The 17,250-nt window shown below is 38.0% G+C and overlaps 1 protein-coding gene across 5 annotated transcripts in view; it reads left to right on the top strand.

The window, feature by feature from the left end:
• Positions 1–13,336, top strand: part of GPBP1 (GC-rich promoter binding protein 1) — a 46,002-nt gene extending 32,666 nt beyond the window's left edge. For all 5 annotated transcript variants that reach the window (XM_070743309.1, XM_070743311.1, XM_070743312.1 and 2 more), the window contains 8 exons: positions 2,401–2,624; positions 4,019–4,085; positions 5,443–5,630; positions 6,230–6,367; positions 6,516–6,674; positions 8,280–8,449; positions 10,918–11,020; positions 12,474–13,336. In XM_070743309.1, the coding sequence (XP_070599410.1) occupies positions 2,401–2,624; positions 4,019–4,085; positions 5,443–5,630; positions 6,230–6,367; positions 6,516–6,674; positions 8,280–8,449; positions 10,918–11,020; positions 12,474–12,629 (1,205 nt within the window). In that variant the 3' untranslated portion in view covers positions 12,630–13,336. The remainder of the gene's footprint in view (positions 1–2,400; positions 2,625–4,018; positions 4,086–5,442; positions 5,631–6,229; positions 6,368–6,515; positions 6,675–8,279; positions 8,450–10,917; positions 11,021–12,473) is intronic.
• Positions 13,337–17,250: the final 3,914 nt, after the last annotated feature.

Genomic DNA, 17,250 nt, shown 5'->3' with positions numbered 1-17,250 from the left:
AGCAATCCGGGAGTCCGGGACTCTGTGGCTTTGCGCCATGAAGAGAAAACGGCCGACTTTTCCCTGCTGCCGTTTTCTCTTCATGGCGCAAAGCCACACAGTCCCGGACTCCCGGATCGCTCGCTTCTCCGGTCAGCAAAGCCATCTGCCCAGGAAAGCGCCATGCTGGCCGGAGAAGCGAGCGATCCGGGAGTCCGGGACTGTGTGGCTTTGCGCCATGAAGAGAAAACGGCCGACTTTTCCCTGCTGCCGTTTTCTCTTCATGGCGCAAACCCACACAGTCCCGGACTCCCGGATCGCTCGCTTCTCCGGTCAGCAAAGCCATCTGCCCAGGAAAGCGCCGCGCTGGCCGGAGAAGCGAGCGATCCGGGAGTCCGGGACTGTGTGGCTTTCGGCCGGGCTAACGGGAGGCGGCGCGAGGCCGGGCGCTGGGGATGTCTGGGAGGGCGAGGAGGCTGATGGCTGCTGCGCACTCCACTCTCTCTCCGGCTCTCTCTTGCTCTTTCTTTTTCTCTCTGTTGCTGGCGTGGTGAACGAGAGAGAAAGAGAGAGAGAGAAAAAGGAGGGGAGAGAGAATGAGAGAAAGAAAGCAAGAGAAAGAGAGGGAAAGAAAGCAAGAGAGAGAGAGAGAAAGAAAGGGGGGAAGGAGGGCGAGGGAAAGACATAGAGGGAGGGAAGGAGGGAGAGAGAAAGAGAGCAAAAAAGAGGAAGAAAGAAAGAAAGAGGGATGGAGAGAAAGAAGGGAAGGAAGGAAGAGAGAGAAAGAGGGAGGGAGAAATAGAGTGAAATGGAGGAAGATATATTTTTTTTGTCCAAACTTTTCTTTAGCCCCCCCGCCCCCCCCTTCAGTGTTCCCCAGAATTTTGAAAACATGAATAATGTGCCGCGGCTCAAAAAAGGTTGGGAAACACTGATCTAGATATCCAAATTTTCTTTTAATTAAATCCTACATTGATTTCCTTTGACCTTATTAAAATAATTTCATCTTCCTCTTGCAAGTAATAATTCCATCTTCCTCTTGCAAGTAAGTTCCTCTTACTAACTAAAATAAAACAAATTATAAGCTAAAAAAAGAAAATATAATAATAAAAAAGAAAGGGAAAAAGAACCAAACACTATTACTATTAAAAAATATCAAAAAAACAAAATTATAACTATTGATCAATCCATTATTTTAGATCCTAATTTCTTAGACATTTATCATAATATTATACTCATAAGACATATAACGTTGTAAAATTATATCAACACTTCAATGCATACATACTGTACATCTTCTCTCTCTTTCTGCCAAAATATGCAATCTTTCCAGATTTTCCCATTTTCTCTATAAATCTTGATTAGACTTTCCAATTGAAAAAACAGTGTTGTCATGTCTGTTTTCTTCTTTCAACTCATTATGTCTTTCAGGATATCCTTGAATAAATCTTTTATTTCTTCCATCTCATCTGAATAATAAAAAAAACTTTATCCATCTGTCAAATTTATCTTTAAATAGCCTAAAAAACCAAGATATCTCAAACAAATCAAATGGTCTGTCTTTTTGCCCTCCTTTCAAATTCAAATATGTTTTCTTCTAGTTCCCAGCTGATCTTTATCACTTGTTATAGGAACAATCTGCCCAGCTCTATTGAATGAAGGTCATATTCAGTGAATTACAAATCCAACCAAATAACACCTCAGCTTCAGCAGATATCCCCAATACAAAATCTCACAGTAACTTTTGATTCTTTTAACTTCTTTTAAGATCTTTTAGGTTTAAATTTTGATAGTTTCAAAAAAGCCAAGTTTTAACTCCAAAATTCCAAAAGCAAAACAAATGTATAGTTCTTGGGTTTTAGTTAATTTTTAAAATCCATTTAACGTTGATTAAGCAGTCCTCTAATAGTCTGGCTTCTTCTACACTTTCGCTCTAGCTTAACTTCCAAAAAAAATATTATAAATTCAGTATCAAGATTTCCCTACGGCATAGTAGCACACCCTTTCTTCACAATCTGCTTTCTCCTCAACCTCCAGCACAAAAAACTTGTGTTTCTTCTCCTTCCAGATGATTCCCGATGCTTTGTTTAAGTAGGTAGTCACCGTGACTATGGCGACTGAAGTCGTTTCACCCCCGTCGGGCGAGGTCAACAGCCAGCCCACCGCGGGGTATGCCGACCCCAGAAACGGTGGGCAGACAAGACCCCTTCTTCACCCCCCCCCTCCAAGGAGGCTCCGGGCCGATCTGATAGGAATTGGCACCCCCATACAGTGGGGATTCAGTATCCCCCTGCAGGAGCTCAAGGGATGCCGTCCCATTGCGGCGCTGACCACGCCCCTCTCCCATTTACATTTTCCTATAATAAATTTTGTGCAACATGGCATGTAATTTTGATTTTAATCTTTTAAATCTTATTCAAGGGCACTCAGGAAGAAAAGAAAGAAATGGTTGGCGTTCACAAGGCAGAAATGGAACAGAAAACTCAAACTATAGAACAGGATATCATAATGGAGGTTCACGTGCTCGTACCAGGAGCTTTCAGTCTGGAAAAAGCCAAGGATCACAGGAAAACAAAGCATCTGAATGTGAGAGTCTGAAAAAGACACGCAAGGAAGAACCCAAACAATTTGAAGCTGAAGATTTTGTAAGTTTATCATAGTGCATTCAGGTACTTGCAGAAGGCAACTATTCAGAACATTCCATGACATTATTGTTGGTTCTTGATATTGCAGGTAGTCCTTGACTTAGTGACCATACAAATTTATGATAGACTCCTCAAAAGCTGCTTACAACCTGGTTTCAAAGTTAAGGTGCAGCAGCATCTCTGTAGTCATTTACACTTTATGACTGACTATAGGAATGCTACAGTGCTCAACTCCCACCCTCCCAATTCTACCCTGCAGGATTTCTACAGCTATTCATTCACCCAGGTTAATGTTGCTTGAATGAATCAACTGGGGCTTGCAACTCCATCTTCCTTCCCATCCAGCAATCAAGGGGGAGATCAGGCCTGCTGGAGTTTGCAAGCCTGCAAGTTTCTTTCTGACCAAGGATTTTCACGACTCAACATGCAAGTCCAGAAACACCCAACTGTCCTTCCTGGTTTTGAGGGGTGGGTTGTTTTGCCTTGTTTTGTTTTGTTTTTCCAGAAGACTGTTCTTGATATAGCTGTGTTTCCTAATACACAAGTTGTCCTCATTTTAAGAGAATCCCAAAAATAATCTTGGAGGAAATTGTGTCTTGTCATCCAAACTCATTCTCAAGGAAAGACTCCAATGGTAACCATATTACCACTAATGATACTAGACCAAGTATTATTAAAGTACAATGAAAAAAACTTGCAAGGACTTAGGACTTAGGAAAACATTCTTAGTAGAGAGTAACAATGAAAGATCTTGAAAGCTGGTAAGAGCTAGGAACATTGTTAGCACATGGTTAGGGCTGGAAATAAACATTTGAAGCATGTTAGAGCAACGAAAAAAACTGCAAAGGCTTAGGGCTTGGAAAACATTCTTAGCAGAGAGTAACAATGAGAGCTTGCAAGCTGTAAGAGCTGGGAACATCGTTAGCATCTGGTTAGAGCTGTAAAGAAACTTACTTGGAGCAAGAAACTTTGAGCAAGTAATGAAAAAAACTAGAAAGACTTAGTTAGAGCTTGGAAAACATTCTTTGCATACAGTAACAATGAAAGAACCTGCAAGATAAGAACTGGGAAGATCGTTAGCACCTACTTAGGGCTGGGGAAAAGCTTTGAAAAAGCTGCATTCAAGTATAAGACTCATCGGAATTTCAGCCTCTTTTAGGGAGGAAAAGGGTGCATCTTATACTCTAAAAATACGGTAACTCTTTTAGATTACAGCCTCACTATGATTATACTTTCTCTCTGACTAGTATGGTTAGTTTACCAATTTCACTATCTCTTGTTACTGATCCATAGTTCTTTGACAATGCTTCTTGCAATCTAGAAAATGAGATTTCAATTACAAGACAGTTTCTAATGGAACTTAAACTAATCAAGCTGTGGATTTGTTGTTTTAGCCATCCCTGAATCCTGAACATGAGAGGGAACCAAACCAAAATAAATCATTAGCTGAAGGTGTTTGGGGTAAGAACGTTAAGATTATTATTTTATATTATACAAACCATATTAATTGATTTTTCAGTAAGTGCCTCTGAAGTAATATTTATAACTTGGGATTTTGGATTGTAATACTGCCTTAAGTTTAAAGTAAATATTTCATTGTACTGAAGTATGTATGTATGCATGCATGTATGCATGCATGTGTCTATGTATATGTGTGTATGCATATATACATTTTAGGATTTTCAGACTCTTTTCTTAGTGCTTGGGAGACCTTAAGAATGTTCTTAGAGACCCTTAAAAGTTAAATCTATTTGGGGCTTATACTTTTTTTTTGTCTCAACAAATGGTAATTTATATTGCTGATTTTCCACAGTAATCGTTTTGGAGGCTTTGTATTAAAAACAAAAGTCAGTATCTATATTTGTAGGTCATAAGTTTCCCCCCCATTTTTTGAATATCTTAGTTAGCATATAGATGTTATTCATACAGAATTACACTTACCGGTATGTATATTTGTCCTCCTTTGGCTATTCATGTATTTGCGTGCTAAGAAACTAGACTGATGCTGAAAATAAGTATGTGAGATTTGCAACAAAATGCAGCATAATCACTACCTAGATGTTCATTCTGTTCTTCCCTATTTTATTTTGCATTGATTACAGTTTGGGTTTCAGCGCTGCTCTCCATGTAATACTTATTAACGGTTTGGATATTTCTGCACTTGGAGGAATCATCTGGTTTCCAAGATTGTTGAGATCTTCCTCTTGTTTCTGAGTAATCATTTTTCCCCCCTGATCTCTTGGGACTCAATAATTGGAGGAGAATTATAACATTCTGTATTTTTAGATATAGCCGTTGCTTGTCCAAGTCTAAACAGTGTATCACAAGTATCAGTGAATACAAATACCTTATCTAAAAGCATTTCAACAACTGTATATAAATAGTCCTCCATTTGCAACCATTCATTTAGTGACTGCAAAGTTACAACAGCACTGAAAAAGTGAATTATGACCATTTTTTACACCATTGCACTATCCCCATGGTCACATAATCAAAATTAAAAAACTTGGCAGCTGGCATTTATGACAATTGCAGTATCCTGGGGACATTCAATCACCCTCTGACGAGCAAAATAAATGGGGAAGTCAGATTCATTTAACAACTGTTTACTAATTTAACAACTGCATGATTCACTTAATAGCTGTGGCAGGAAAGGTCTTAAAATGGGGCAGAACTGACTTTAATGTCTTGTTTAGCAATGTAAACTTTGTTCTCAATTGTGATTATATGCTGAGGACTACCTATATATGAGGATTGCTGTATTTCTGATTTAAATGTAGCCATAATCTAGAATGACATATTTTTTGTCTCTTTGTAGAATACCCTCTAAATCCTAAATCTAGATCTCCACGAATGCTGATTATTAAAAAAGGCAATACAAAAGATTTGCAGATATCTGGAGTCCCTGTGGGAGGAAATATTCATTCATCACAATTGGTTGGGAACGGAACTGGCCTGAATGTCTATAAAGGTTTAGTTCCTAAACCTATTATTCCACCAGCAAAGGTAAGATTTGAAAATATTGTACTTTATTTATTTATTTATTTATTACTTAGATTTGTATGCCGCCCCTCTCCGAAGACTCGGGGCGGCTCACAACATGTAAAAACAAATCATAAGCAATCAGACAAATTTAAAATATTTAAATATTTAAAAAAAACCCATATGCTAACAGTCACACACACAGACATACTTGCTGAAAATAAAAAGCAGCTAAAACTCAGCTTCCCCACCTTTTTAAACTAGAGCTGCCAATTCTATTACAGAGAAGAGGGGGTTCATTCTCATACCTGTGGAAATCATTCTCAAGGGACTTTTCTTGCAATCTTACTTTATAACAGTACTGTAATATGAAATTTTATATATTTATCAACTTACCGTAATTTTACTCAATTGTAGACATTACAGAGATGTTTACAATTCATTGTTAGCTCTTCCTTTTATTTCTTCCTCAGTATAGGGATTTCCCTCATTGTTGCTATTTTAAAATATCAATATATTATGTTTTTTAAGAAAAATAAATGTAAAGGACAAGTTATTGTTGGACACTTTAAGTTGTTTATCAACCCGAGTACAAAAATATTCTATTATTTTGATATGTTTAGATCACACAGTGGAAAAGCCAAACAAAAGAGAACAAAACTGGGCCTTCATTTCCTCATGACTCTGCATATGGTAGTGGAAGTTTTAGTGCTTTTAAACCTACTGCCAAGCCTATCGTATCACAAAAGTCCGTGATAGAGGTACATTTTTTTTGGTCAAAATATTTCTTTGACGATTTTGAAAAAGTAAATGGAAGATCTGAAACAATCTAAGCTACCTAAAATGTTGTTTATTAAACAAGAACAAGAACTTTTTGGGGCCACTCATTACATTTCTTCTTCTCTTTAGTGTAATCGGTCAAATTCCTTATCTCCAGTTGATAAAATTGGCCAGCCTCGTTTAACCAAATTAACACGAACACGCACTGATAAGAAGAGTGAATTTTTGAAGATGTTAAAACGGGATCCAGTGGAAGAACATGATGAAAACTGTGTTGAGCAAGAGAAGGTACTTAGGTGCCTAACAGTGTTTATTACATGATAAGCATTTATTGCTTTTTCACATAATAAAATGTTAAACCAGAATACAAACCAGACAGAATAACATCTATAATTTAAAAACCCAGTTAAATGTTAGGGAATAAAAAGATAATGCGTGCATAATAACAGTAATTAAAACTTTATAGTTATTGTCCTTCTCACAACTTTGTGGTAGTGAGCACAGTTGAACTTGATAAGACTTCTGAATAAATATGCGTAGCATGTTATTTAGGATTTATATAATAATGGGTATGTTAATTAGCAGCATATATGTAATTAATCTAGCCTTTAGCTTAGGAATCCTTTAAGGTATAGTTTTGAGAGCACATTGTGAGTATTCATAAGGGTTGGAAAAACAAGCAGCAGTCCTTTTTCCTGTGCTGATTAGCATACTTCTAAGAAAGCTTATGTGTTCAGAATTATCTTGTACAATGAAAAACAAATGGAAAAATAAAAGCAAATAGGTCAACACATGTGCTTGCTATGTTGCTGATCCTACATCATATTTTTGCGATACTGTAGAGTTTTACTTATGCACTTTTGGGAGCCTCCTTAAAAAATAGAGGGCCTTAAAAAACTCTTCAGTATCACCAGAATTGAACCTGTTGCAAAATAGGAGGAACTTGCCAGGAGGCTGACTGTGTAAGAAACTGATCCTTTCGGGGCCTTGTTGCTTCCCTTAGCAGCTGAAAAAACAGAAAAGTAAGTTGTGTACTGCTGTGCTCTAAGCACGCTTGAGTCCTGCAAGTCCTTGGATGGGATGTCCTCTTCCTTGCCAGAGTTTGCAAACTCGGTGTGCTCTGCTTTCCCCTTCCTTGTCAGAGTTTCCAAACTTTGTTTGCCCTGATTTCCCTTTGCTTGCTGGGTGGGAAAGGAAGCTGAAGGACTGTGGGGACCCCAGCGTGAAGCACAGCACACGATGCCTTAGGGTAACATTGCGAGGACTGAGACAGGCAAACATGGGCTTGTACAGCCTCCTCCATCACCTGAACCACCTGTATTTCATTTAATAACTCCTGTTTGTTTAATGTTTGCAACAGGAAGAACATGGAATGGGGTGATTATATGCAGTTATTTCACTTAACTGTTGTGACATGCAACCAACCATATTGGGCAGGCTCCATTACATTCGTTTTTCAAGGACAACCTGTAACTTAGGGTTTGGACATCTGTGTAAAAACAGTTAAAACAATTAGGAATTACTTTACTGTACGTTCAGTATTGGGATCGTTTAGCAGAAAGCTCTTTGTAGAGATACGTTACATTCACCTGTAAAGTGGGAAAGGTGTTTTTGACCTGGTGTGGGTCCCATTCATTAATGTTTGTTGAACACATATTTTCCTGGGACTGCAATTGTGCAAGACCATGAAAAGGCGCAGTTTCTTTAAAGTGCTGCTGTTGCCTAAAGCACTTTCCCATGTCCATTTCAAATATCTGCACATTTCTGGGGACAAAGTTTAGCCTTTCCTAATTTTGGCATTTTCCAAATGTATAAACGTGTCTACAACTTACTGTTTGTAAATCTTTTTTTTTTCTTTTTGGAATTTACTCAGATATGTGACTTCTTTAACAGGATGATGATGATGATGATGATGATGAATTTAATTTACATAACGGCAACAGTGGCCATCAAGGGAGGGACGTAAACAGGAATTTTGAAAACGAGAGTCCTCAGCAAATGATCCAGTCTTCAGCATTTCCACAGACTGATATCCTTTCGAGTTCACTTGAGGCAGAACATCGGTTAGTATTTTGGTTTTATTAAAATAATTTTATTCATTAGCAGGAGAAAAGGCTATATATGGACCATTTATTAGAGTATCTTTAAATTGTTATTTTAATTGTTTATTTCATTTTAAAAAAATAATTCAAGATAAATTATATGATCAAAATAGGAAAAGGAATCTGAGCATATTGTAATTCATAAAATAATTTATGAGATTATTTTAAAGATTTAAATCCCCAATGTGCAGTTCAACTTAATGATGGACTGCTGTATCCCAAAGGTGCATTTTCAAGAGGCAACTGGACTTCGTTTTCTTTGAAGACATTTCGCCTCTCATCCAAGACCACTGATCATTTGCATTATTTGGGAGAGTTGAAGCCATTTGGAGGTTTATCTGTGTCCTCAGGGTCACCTGAGTAGTGTAAATGGGTGTGGAGCTTTCTTGGAACTGCTGAAAGTGTTGAAGACTGGAGATGGATGAAGTTGTATCCCTCCTCGTTCCATTCTCCACCATCCAGACCAGAGCTTGGAGACAACAGCCTATAAAGAAAATTTATATAAAATGTTTTACAGATGGCACATGTCACCAGAAAGAATTGTTAAAATGTTTAAGGACAAGACTATGAAATGCTGGAAATGCAAGCAAATACCAGGATCTTTTTATCATATGTGGTGGACATGTGCAGAAGCAAAAAATATTTTGGACTGGAATGCAGACATGGGTTGAAAAAATGTTAAAATAATAATTAAAAACAGAGGTCTTCTTGTTAGGCGTTTTGCCAAATAACTTGGCAAAGAAGATACAGTGTTCCCTCGATTTTCGCGGGTTCGAACTTCGCGAATAGCCTATACCACGTTTTTTCAAAAAAATATTAATTAAAAATACTTCGCAGGGTTTTTTTCTATACCATGGTTTTTCCTGCCCAATGACGTCATACGTCATCGCCAAACTTTCAACTGCAAAACTTTCATCAGCATTATCGTAAAAAAAAAAAAATTATTGTTAATAAATAATTATGTTTATAAATATCAGGATCACTAAGTGTCTTATTCAATGGTGAGTACCAGTAATAATGTTGAGTAAATGGTTGTTAAGAGAATGGGAAATTGTAATTTAGGGGTTTAAAGTGTTAAGGGATGGCTTGTGATACTGTCCATAGTCAAAAATGGTGTATTTACTTCCGCATCTCTACTTCGTGGAAATTCGACTTTTGCGGGCAGTCTCGGAACGCATCTCCTGCGAAAATCGAGGGAACACTGTATATACTTAATTGTACACGTGATAACAGCAGCAAGAATCACATTCACACAAAAATGGAAAGGATCTAAGGCCCCATCCAGAGAAGATATACTTTTAAAAAAATTGGACTGTGCAGAGATGAGCAGAATGACATGAAACTTAAAGATAGAGAAGAATCTGAATATTATAATGTTTGAATGACGTTTTATAATTGGATAGAAAATTAATGTATTCAGAAACTGAAGTAAAGTGAGGACAAAATGAAAAGATTAGGAGTGACAAATAAATGATTTAACCCAGATGACAAAACTAGAATGTGAGGAAATGGTAATATTAGTTTTAAAGTGTATACCAACAATTAAAGGATAATGGTTATAAATATTATAAAAATGTTATAAACGAGAAGAGACACCAAAAGAATATAATTATTTAGTAATATATTAGCAGTCTGTATAATATAAAACTTATTGAAATCACTCAAGGGAAGGTTTAGAGGGAGAGAGAGGAAGTAGTTGGAGAAAGGTAGAGGTGGGATGGAGAGAGGAAAGAAGGAAGGAAAGAAGGGAAGGAAGCTAGATGGAGAGAGTGGGAGGGGAGTGAGAACGGGAAACGAACACAGACTGATGACCTATTAATATGATAGAGGTGCTGATATGAAAATAAAAGAGATCAGCTAGAATTACGTAACTGTATGCTATGGATATGTTTTCAAGGTATATGCATTGATATAACTATGCATATGGAACTAAAAAATGGGGAAAATCTGGAAAAAAAGCTTCTTGGAGACGATGTGAAACAGCTTCAAAGAAAAAAAAACCCAGTCCATTTCCTTCTTGAAAAAGCATTTTTGGGACAACCAGGATCTGGAGAATCTCCATACATGGACTGCTCTGTAGAAATAGAGGTGGAGTAGGAGAGGTTTCCTGTAATTTGACTTTGGGGGGAAAAAAACTATGGTGAAATGGTTATAAAGGTGTAAATATTTCTGAGCCTTGTATTTAACAGGATGGGCAAAATAATCAAGCCAGAAAAGGAGATGCATTTTTTCTACAGGTTCATGAATTTGTGAGAATTTTTTTTCCAAATAGAAAGGTCTTGCAAATAAAAGTAAATGCCCCTATCTGAGAATCATTGTGGAGTCTATATTGGCTTCATATGCCTATGTATATGCCATCTTGAGCTTCTTACCAAAGGGCAGGATATAAATCTCATGCAAAATATTGACCCTTCTCCCTTTTTTAAAAGGTTGTTAAAGGAAATGGGTTGGCAGGAAGACAGTGAAAATGATGACACTTGTGCTCCACTGACAGAAGATGAAATGAGAGAATTTCAGATCATTAGTGAACAGGTAAGATAAATTAGCACAAGATGTGTTCAGAATGAAATGTTTTGTAGAGCAAAGTGTAGATCAGAATGCTTATTTAATATTTCCTAAAATAATTTCTGCATCTTATTGTTGATGTAATATTTTAAGACTCTAGGATTGTAGATCTCATTCTGCTTATGTCTTAGTATGTGGATCAGGATAACTAATTTTAAATAAATTTTAGTTAATTGCCAAATAATACTAATTGCAGACCATGAGGAGGAGAGAGGGAGAAACAAAGTTTTGTATTTCAGCAAATCAATAATGGACAATATATTTAGTACCTTCAGGATTCCCCCTTAAAATGCATATAAGTATTAATAGAAGAGTACAATGGCTCTTCTAAGATGCAAAGTAATTTTTTAAGCATTCATAATCCTTTTACAAGGAAATACAGTCATTGTTTTGAAATGCAAAATAGTAGTTGAGCCTCTCAACTATTCAGTATGGTGATTAATATTTCATTTTTTTCTTGCTCTGCCATTCTTCATTTCCCCCCAACTTTTGTAATACTTAACTGACTTATCCCACTAGGCTTCCTCTAGTACCTGTCACATGCTAATAATGTCAGTGGAGATTGTTGTGTTTGCGATGATAAACAAATGAAAACGAAAATCCATCTTAAGTTTCACTACCACATTGCAGGTTAAAAACAAGCTTGCATAGCTCCTGTCCTCCAACATAATCAAGCCTTTTTACCTGTGGGTTGTTCATTTAATGACGATTAATTTAACAACCACAGTAAAAGGTTATTAAATTGGGTCTGGTCCCAAGTCTTGCTTTATGACCTCATTGACTTGCAACAAAAAAAGTCCCAATTGTAGTCTTAAATCGAGGACGACTAGTACTCAAATACTTCAATTGCCATCTACTCCAGTGATCTCCAATCTTGGCAACTTTAAGATTTGTTGACTTTAGCTCCCAGAATTCCTCAGCCAGCAAAGGTGGCTGAGGAATTCTGGGAGTTGAAGTCCACAAGTCTTACATTTCCAAGGTTGGAGATCCCTGATCTACTCCCATTTTTCTACCATCTGGCCTGATTGGGACTCAGTCAGAACTTACATCTACTCTTGTGAGTTTTGGTTTATAAAACTTGAGATTGCCCATATGTATTTCAACTCTTCTTCCTATAAGAATGGAAGAAGATTAGTAATTATCCTTCCTTACTTGAAGGAGGTTTTTTTTTCAATTTTGTGCACTAGAAGGTTATTTTAATTATTATTTTCAGCTCTTAAGTTTAAAAAAATTCTCTTAAATCCTGGTTGGTTCAATAATCAACCAAAAGAGTCACAGATGCTCAAAATTAAAAACAGAAATTGTGTTCTGTACTATTAAAATATATATAAAGCTATGTTTCCTTCACAAGCACAAAACCCAAAATGTCAAGATTCTTTGTCATTTTAAGACTTCAAATTCTGTTTGTTTTCTGTTTCAGTTGCAAAAAAATGGCCTCCGAAAAAATTGCATTCTAAAAAACGGTCTCATCTGTGACTTCAAGTTCAATCCCTGGAAAAACAGCACTTTCAAAGCAAAGCTTGAGAATGAAGATACAGAGACAAGCAGTAGCGACACATCAGATGATGATGCGTGAAGAGTTGAAGATTTGTACTGCATCTCATGCAATTTAAGAAATGTTGAAAAAGGAGAATGATACTCTGATGGTAGTGATATGCACCAGTAGAAGGAGGATCTTTGGGACTCCTCATGAAGGAACCTAAGATTGTTATGCTAATGAGCTGTGTTGAACCTGATTTTTAATTTCTTTGTAAATGGATGTTGTAGAAATGAGAACTTTTTTCCACATTGCCTTTCTTCATCACTGCAGCATTTCTCTGACTAAGCAATGTGATAATGTAAGAGAATGAGATTTTCTCATTTAATAATAATAAAAAAGATTATGTAATATTTGGCAAAGTTTTGTCTTAAAACTGCAGGTGTAAGGGATAAAATGGCAGCTTGATTCAGTATGTTGCTCACTGAGGCAGATTTATTTTACAGTGAAAATTTTGAGTGTTCACTTTGTGCACAGACAGTATACCGAGAAGCATGTCTGCTAACAAGAGTGCACTAAAACATCTATTTCTTGAACTGTTACAGTTCTACTTCTTGAAACAAAGCAGTAATTCTCTAGCAGTTTATTCTATATAGTAATTATGAAGAGACTTGCTTCGGTTCCAAATTTTATGGAAGTGGTGTAAATCAAAAGCTTTATTTGGATGCTGCAAGACCCAGGAATCTGGATCCTACAAAATTGGTTCTGATCCTTGTGGGGAAAATAAATATTATTTTGATAAATTATTCAGATGCAGAAAGTTTATTTCATGGGCTGGATCTATCCAACATGTACAAAATAAAAACTCTTAGAATCTTGAAACATTCTACTGAATATACTCATCTAAAATTGTCCTTTATTCAAAATAATTTTCATTCCAGAATTAATCTTGACTTCTTTGCGTTGTGTACAACATATAGGTTTGTTCTGTATCTAAAATAGAACACTAGCTTCCGGATTAGTCAAGAGTAAAAATGGATATAGTATATTGTATAAATTTAATATAGAGTGGTACCTCTACCTAGAAACGCCTCTACTTAGGAACTTTTCTAGATAAGAACCGAGTGTTGAAGATTTTTTTGCCTCAAGAACAATTTTCCACTTACAAACCTGAGCCTGCGAAACTAACTGGAAAAGGCAGGGAGAAACCTCTTTGGGGCCTCTCTAGGAATCTCTTGGGAGGAAACAGAGCTGGAAAAGGCTGCGAGAAGCGTCTGTGGGGCCTCTGGGAATCTCCTGGGAGAAAACAGGGACGGAAAAGGCAGAGAGAAGCCTCTGTGGGGCCTCTCGAGGAATCTCCTGGAAGGAAACAGGGCCTCCACCCTCCCTGTGGTTTCCCCAATCGCACACATTATTTGTTTTTACATTGATTCCTATGGGAAAATTGCTTCTTATAAACTTTTCTACTTAAGAACCTGGTCACAGAACGAATTAAGTTCGTAAGTAGAGGTACCACTGTAATATTAATTTATGGTTTGTTATCTAATCTCTGTTTTAAAGTGGAAAACAGTCACTTTGTAGAAACTAAAAGTTAACAAGTTGTGTATAATCCCTTGCACCATTTAGATTTTTGATAAATGAATTATCTGATTCAGCTATGCAGAGGAAAAGTTACACACAGAAACCAGCATTTTCTCTTGAAAGAGCTGTACTTTTAAGGCAGGGGTTCCCAACCCCCAGGCCGCAGCCCACCTACTGGGCCTTGGGCTGTGGAAATGGTGGGAGTGCATGCTCACATCCTCAATTGTGCGAGCAGCGGAACAAGTGTGTGGATACACGCTCCATTTGCGTGAGTAGTGGGTGTACCTGCCCCACCACTTGTGCAAATGGAGCTATGCGCGCATGTGCTTGTCTGACGTTCAGGTGGAACATTCCCCCTCCCCGCCTGCCCACCATTCCACAAAGCTGGAAAGGTTGGGGAGCCCTGTTTTAAGGGATACTTGATGGAATGATGAAGTGGAAGAGGCTCTGGATGAGAAATGCGGAATCTAGGTAGTCCTTGACATACAGCCACAATTGGGACCAGAATTTCCATTGCTAAGCAAGAGCTGCATTCTATTTAATGACCTGTTTTTCGCCACAGTTGTTAAGCGATTCACTGAAATTGTTAAGTGAATTAGGTGGGTTGTTCAGCCAGTCTGGTTTCCATCATTGACTTGTTTGTTGGAAGCCAGTTAGGAAGGTTGCAAATGAGGATCACATGACCCCAGAGCACTGCAGCAGTCATAAATAACATACTGGTTGTCCAGCACTTTAATTTTGATCACATGACCTTGGTAATGCTGTGTATTTTCAGTGCTGTTGTGACTTTGAAGACTCACTAAGTGAATTATGGTAAGTCAAGGACTACTTGTGATGGCTGGAAAAAAATGAGATGAGAGAATGATTGTGCTATTTGGCTAGATAAGTGCAAAGAATGCAGTCAAGGAGACTAAGGAACAATCAAGATTAAAATATGAATATCTTCTCGTGAAATTAATGGAAATAAGTAAATGAAGGAGTGTTGGAAGAAATACTTTTAGAAATGTATACGATGTAAACGTTAGTATCCGAAGAATTTCTTTTATTGGGGAAAAAGAAGCATAAATGTTAGTGAGAACATTGTAAAATAAATTTTGCAGGTGTAGATTGTGTAAGCTGAACAACATATAGTGTTTGTTTATGGAATGGTTGTGTATGAGAGGCAACTGTATCCATGCCTTATTGAAAGAAGGAAGTTACAAGACTGGAAAAGATCTGAATAAAAAAATTAAGAGGACATTAGTTTGTCAATGGGAAGCTGCTTGGCAAAATCCTCCAAGAGAATAATAAGTGACAGTGAGCAAAATTTTAAAAAGGTAGTGCAGTTTGGTTATAGCCAGGCAAGGATGTGTGAAGAATTCAACAGGATATTAACTCTCTTCCTCCCACATCCCTGCAGATTCTTGCACAATGTTTATTGTATGCCCATGTTTCACCATCACTCCGCAGTCTGCATTGGCTGCCGATCAGTTTCCGGTCACAATTCAAAGTGTTGGTTATGACCTTTAAAGCCCTTCATGGCACTGGACCAGAATATCTCCGAGACCGCCTTCTGTCGCACGAATCCCAGCGACCGATTAGGTCCCACAGAGTGGGCCTCCTCCGGGTCCCGTCAACTAAACAATGTCGGTTGGCGGGCCCCAGGGGGAGAGCCTTCTCTGTGGCGGCACCGACTCTCTGGAACCAACTCCCCCCGGAGATCAGAACTGCCCCTACTCTTCCTGCCTTCCGTAAACTCCTCAAAACCCACCTTTGCCGTCAGGCATGGGGAAACTAAACATCTTCCCCTGGGCACGTTGAATTTATATATGGTATGCTTGTGTGTGTGTATGTTAGTATAGGGGTTTTTCTTAAATTTATAATATTTTAATTAAATTGGATTATGTATTGGATTGTCTTTTCACTTGTTGTGAGCCGCCCCGAGTTTTCGGAGAGGGGCGGCATACAAATCCAAATAATAAATAAATAAATAAATAAATAAATTGTATATTTGTTAATGTAAAGAAAACATAAAAGTCAATAGGCTTGAATTATGGAATGATGATGATGATAATAATAATAACAATAATTTATTAGATTTGTATGCCGCCCTTCTCTGAGGACACGGAGCGGAATACAGCGGTACCTCTACTTAAGAACGTAATTCGTTCTGTGACTAGGTTCTTAAGTAGAAAAGTTTGTAAGTAGAAGCAATTTTTCCCATAGGAATCAATGTAAAAGCAAATAATGCGTGCAAACCCATTAGGAAAGAAAGAAAAGCTTGGAATTTGGGTGGGAGGAGGAAGAAGAGGAGGAGAGTCGCTGCCGAAGGAAGAAGGTGAGGTGAGGGGAATAAAAAAAATCCAAAACTTTAAGGCTTAAAAAAAAAGGAAGACGGACTCTGAGGCGAGGATGAGCATGCTCCTCCCATACACCCGGCGTGAGGCTGCCTCCCATACACTGCGCCAAAGAAACCCAGGGGGAATGGCAGGAAATTGGCTGGGCCTTTGTGCTGCTCTCAAATTTCCTGGGAAATTTTTACGGGCTCGGGTTCTTAAATAGAAAATGGTTCTTGAGAAGAGGCAAAAAAATCTTGAACACCCAGTTCTTATCTTGAAAAGTTCTTAAGTAGAGGCATTCTTAGGTAGAGGTACCACTGTACTTATGGAGTAAGGAGGTTGCTTTCTGAACGACGACAATGGTTTATAGCAGAGGTCTTCAAACTTGGCAACTTTTAAGACTTGTGGACTTCAACTACCAGAATTCTCCAGCCAGCATAGCATAGCTGGCTGGAGAATTCTGGGAGTTAAAAGTCCACAAGTTTTAAAGTTCCCAAATTTGGAGACCCCTGGTTTATAAAATATAGAATAATAGAGCTGGAGGGGAGTCGCAGACCTAGACCACAGGTAGGCAAGGTTGGCTCTTCTATGACGTGGACTTCCCACTCCCAGAAATCCTAAGCTAGCATGATTGGCTCAGGAATTCTGGAAGTTGAAGTCCATAAGTCATAGAAGAGCCAACTTTGCCTACCCCTGTTCTAGACCATGGGTCTCCAACCTTGGCAAGTTTAAGACTTGTGAACTCCTAGAATTCCTCAGCAAAGCTGGTCTAGACCAGTGATGGTGAACATGCTATGTTGCACATGTGTTAGTGCCCATAC

The sequence above is a fragment of the Erythrolamprus reginae genome, chromosome 2, assembly GCF_031021105.1.
Source record: "Erythrolamprus reginae isolate rEryReg1 chromosome 2, rEryReg1.hap1, whole genome shotgun sequence".
NCBI classification, from domain to species: Eukaryota; Metazoa; Chordata; class Lepidosauria; order Squamata; family Dipsadidae; genus Erythrolamprus; species Erythrolamprus reginae.
This window is presented reverse-complemented; position numbering and strand designations above follow the sequence as displayed.